At 39.9% G+C, this 2,729-nt stretch overlaps 1 protein-coding gene across 1 annotated transcript; it reads right to left on the minus strand.

The window, feature by feature from the left end:
* Positions 1–1,289: 1,289 nt before the first annotated feature.
* On the minus strand, positions 1,290–2,231 carry LOC147709723 (olfactory receptor 5AR1-like). The gene has a single exon (XM_086926077.1). It carries the CDS (start codon positions 2,217–2,219, stop codon positions 1,290–1,292), a length of 930 nt encoding a protein of 309 aa, XP_086782203.1. The 5' UTR covers positions 2,220–2,231.
* Between the last annotated feature and the right edge of the window lie 498 nt (positions 2,232–2,729).

Here is a 2,729-nt window from a genome sequence, read left to right on the forward strand (position 1 = left end):
CTTATAAATCTAACTATTCGGATATCAACAGTCCATCACTGTATAACATGGAAATTAAATCCCTCAGCACATGATTGCCATGTTGGAGGAGCTGTACTGTTTGTTCCTATATTAAGCTGCAGTTTAGGGTGAAGGATGCAAGCCAATTCCACTATGTAAGCATTGGTTCATCTGTGGCTAGTTGAAATGTTGAGTGATGTGGGACCGACAACTGAAGACTCAGCCTTCACCCAGAAGTGGATGCACACGGACCCCGAACGGGCACTTTGTATCCTTTGATGATATGTACTATTTGGATGACCTGATCACTTGATGGTGGCCAGGCACTTTTTTACTGTTCCACGTTTCCTTTTACTATTCATTCTTACAAGACCTATTCCTGGAACTTTATTATACCAAAATACTAGAGGTAGCAGATGTAACATCACACGACATTTCAGTCCTCTGTCCTGCCTGCTAGTGAGGGGTAACTGAGGGGAAGGCATTAAAAACAAACACATTTAAATAAACACACAATATTAAACACAGTTCTAAGGCAGAATTAATGACATATTACAATACATCAGTGCCTGAAAAAATACACTGTGCTGTCAGTATAGCAATGCCCCAGCTCACACTTAACTCTAAAGGGATTGCCACCCAAGATTCCAAATAGTACCAGCTGCTCTGTTGAGTAAGCCCTGCACACAAAGGCAGCTTCCAATTTTGCCTTCTTATGTGGTGTTCCAGGTTCAGCATGCAACATCCATGGATAGAACATGCTGTGTGTTGCTATGTATGTTGTTGTTCTCAGTTCTGCCTTTCAGGTGATGGGTTGTAAATAGAACTGGGCATACATCGATTGCATAGCTGCATTATTGATAATAGTAGTCTACTCACTTGTGGCCTTATCTGCTTCGTATCCATGTCATACAGTTATCCTTCTTAATGATGTGCTGAAAGACCTTCATTTTTCATTATCAATCACATTGAACTTTCAATAATTAACATTCAGTATGGATCCAGGTTCTCCAGCCCTGATATTATGTTCAATTACAACCTAAATTAATCCATGATGTACAGGCAATAATGATATGAGAGGGTTGTAATTTGGATTTATGTTCCTCCTTTGTTTCCTTGACCCTGTACTCTCTATAGTAATCAGTGATTTATTTGTGACCAACTTATAATGTAACCTTGGCTTGCATTCAATATATGACTAAATAATTTATCTGAAGGTTTTTTCACATTGCTACTTCTTGATTTCAAATACTCATCTTCTGAATGGCTACTGGACAAAAGTAAGATCTTTATTCAAAATGTGCCCTTAAGAAAACATTCTTCAGAGCCATCTTCACAACCCTATTTCGTAGACTGTAGATAATGGGGTTGAGCATTGGTGGGATCACAGTATAAAATACAGAGATCATTTTATCCCTTTCATCAGAGTTTTTAGACACTGGCTTCATGTACATGCACATGGCGGTTGTGTAGAATATGGTGACAACGATCAGATGAGGGGTACACGTGGAGAAGACTTTTAATCTGGCTGCGGAGGAGCGGATTCTCACAACTGTGATAATGATTCGGATGTAGGAGATTGCAGTGAAGAGGCTTGGTGTCAAAAGTATAAAGATTCCAAAAGAGAAGATTATCATCTCTGTGACGTAGGTGTCCCCACATGCCATCTTCAGAAGAGCAGGGGACTCACACATAAAATGATTAATTTCATACCCACATAGTGGCAACCGTAGTGTAACAAAGGTGCCTGAGAATGACATCACACTGCCACATAACCAGCAGCAGGATACTAATGTCACACAAATAGATAAGCGCATGATGACCATATAGTGCAGGGGAAATGTGATGGCTACATAACGATCATATGCCATGACTGCAAGGAGCACAGCTTCTATAATCCCGAAGAACAACCCAGTGTACATCTGAGCAGCACAGCCATTGAAGCTGATTCTACTTCTAACCAGAAGTTGGGCCAACATGTAAGGAATAACCACAGATGCATAACCAATGTCCACAAAGGATAGGTTTCCCAGGAAGAAGTACATAGGAATGTGAAGCCGAAGGTCACTGATGCAGGCTGTGATAATACTTATATTTCCAATAAGAGTCAAGATGTATATCATAAAAAATAACACAAAGAGAATAATCCTTACAGTTGGGTCCTGAGATAGGCCAGTGAGTAGGAATTCTGTATTCGAGCTCCCATTTTTCAATTCCATTGACTCCTCTTTCATATCAGCTGTAGAAAAAGAAGACAAACCCATAATACATACATTGTGCATAAAGGTAATATTTGATCAGATAGAATGCATACAGTGGATACACATCTTGTTAATATTGACACCGCACAACCTACAACCTGCACTCAGCACCTTTTATCATTAAAACATGAATCATTCCAATGTCCCTATACATCATATTCATTCGTGTTCCCACAGTTTACATCATGCAACATGTGGACCGTGGTCATAAGAACGGAGGCGGCCCTCACAAACCTCAGACTTTGGCTAAAACTCACATTTTCCTCATATTTATGAGGTAAAGTTCAAAAATCTGAATTGATCCACAAATCTCCAATCACCCTGCAGTCTCACTTGTCTCCCGATACAAGTGGTACCCTATATGTGTTGGTGGGAGCAGTGCGCATAACATGACAGAGCTTAAAACACAACATGAACACATCACATTTTTACTGTCAAAACCAACCCTCTTTTGCAATTTGGGTAACT

Source organism: Lissotriton vulgaris, chromosome 6 (assembly GCF_964263255.1).
Source record: "Lissotriton vulgaris chromosome 6, aLisVul1.2, whole genome shotgun sequence".
NCBI lineage: Eukaryota > Metazoa > Chordata > Amphibia > Caudata > Salamandridae > Lissotriton > Lissotriton vulgaris.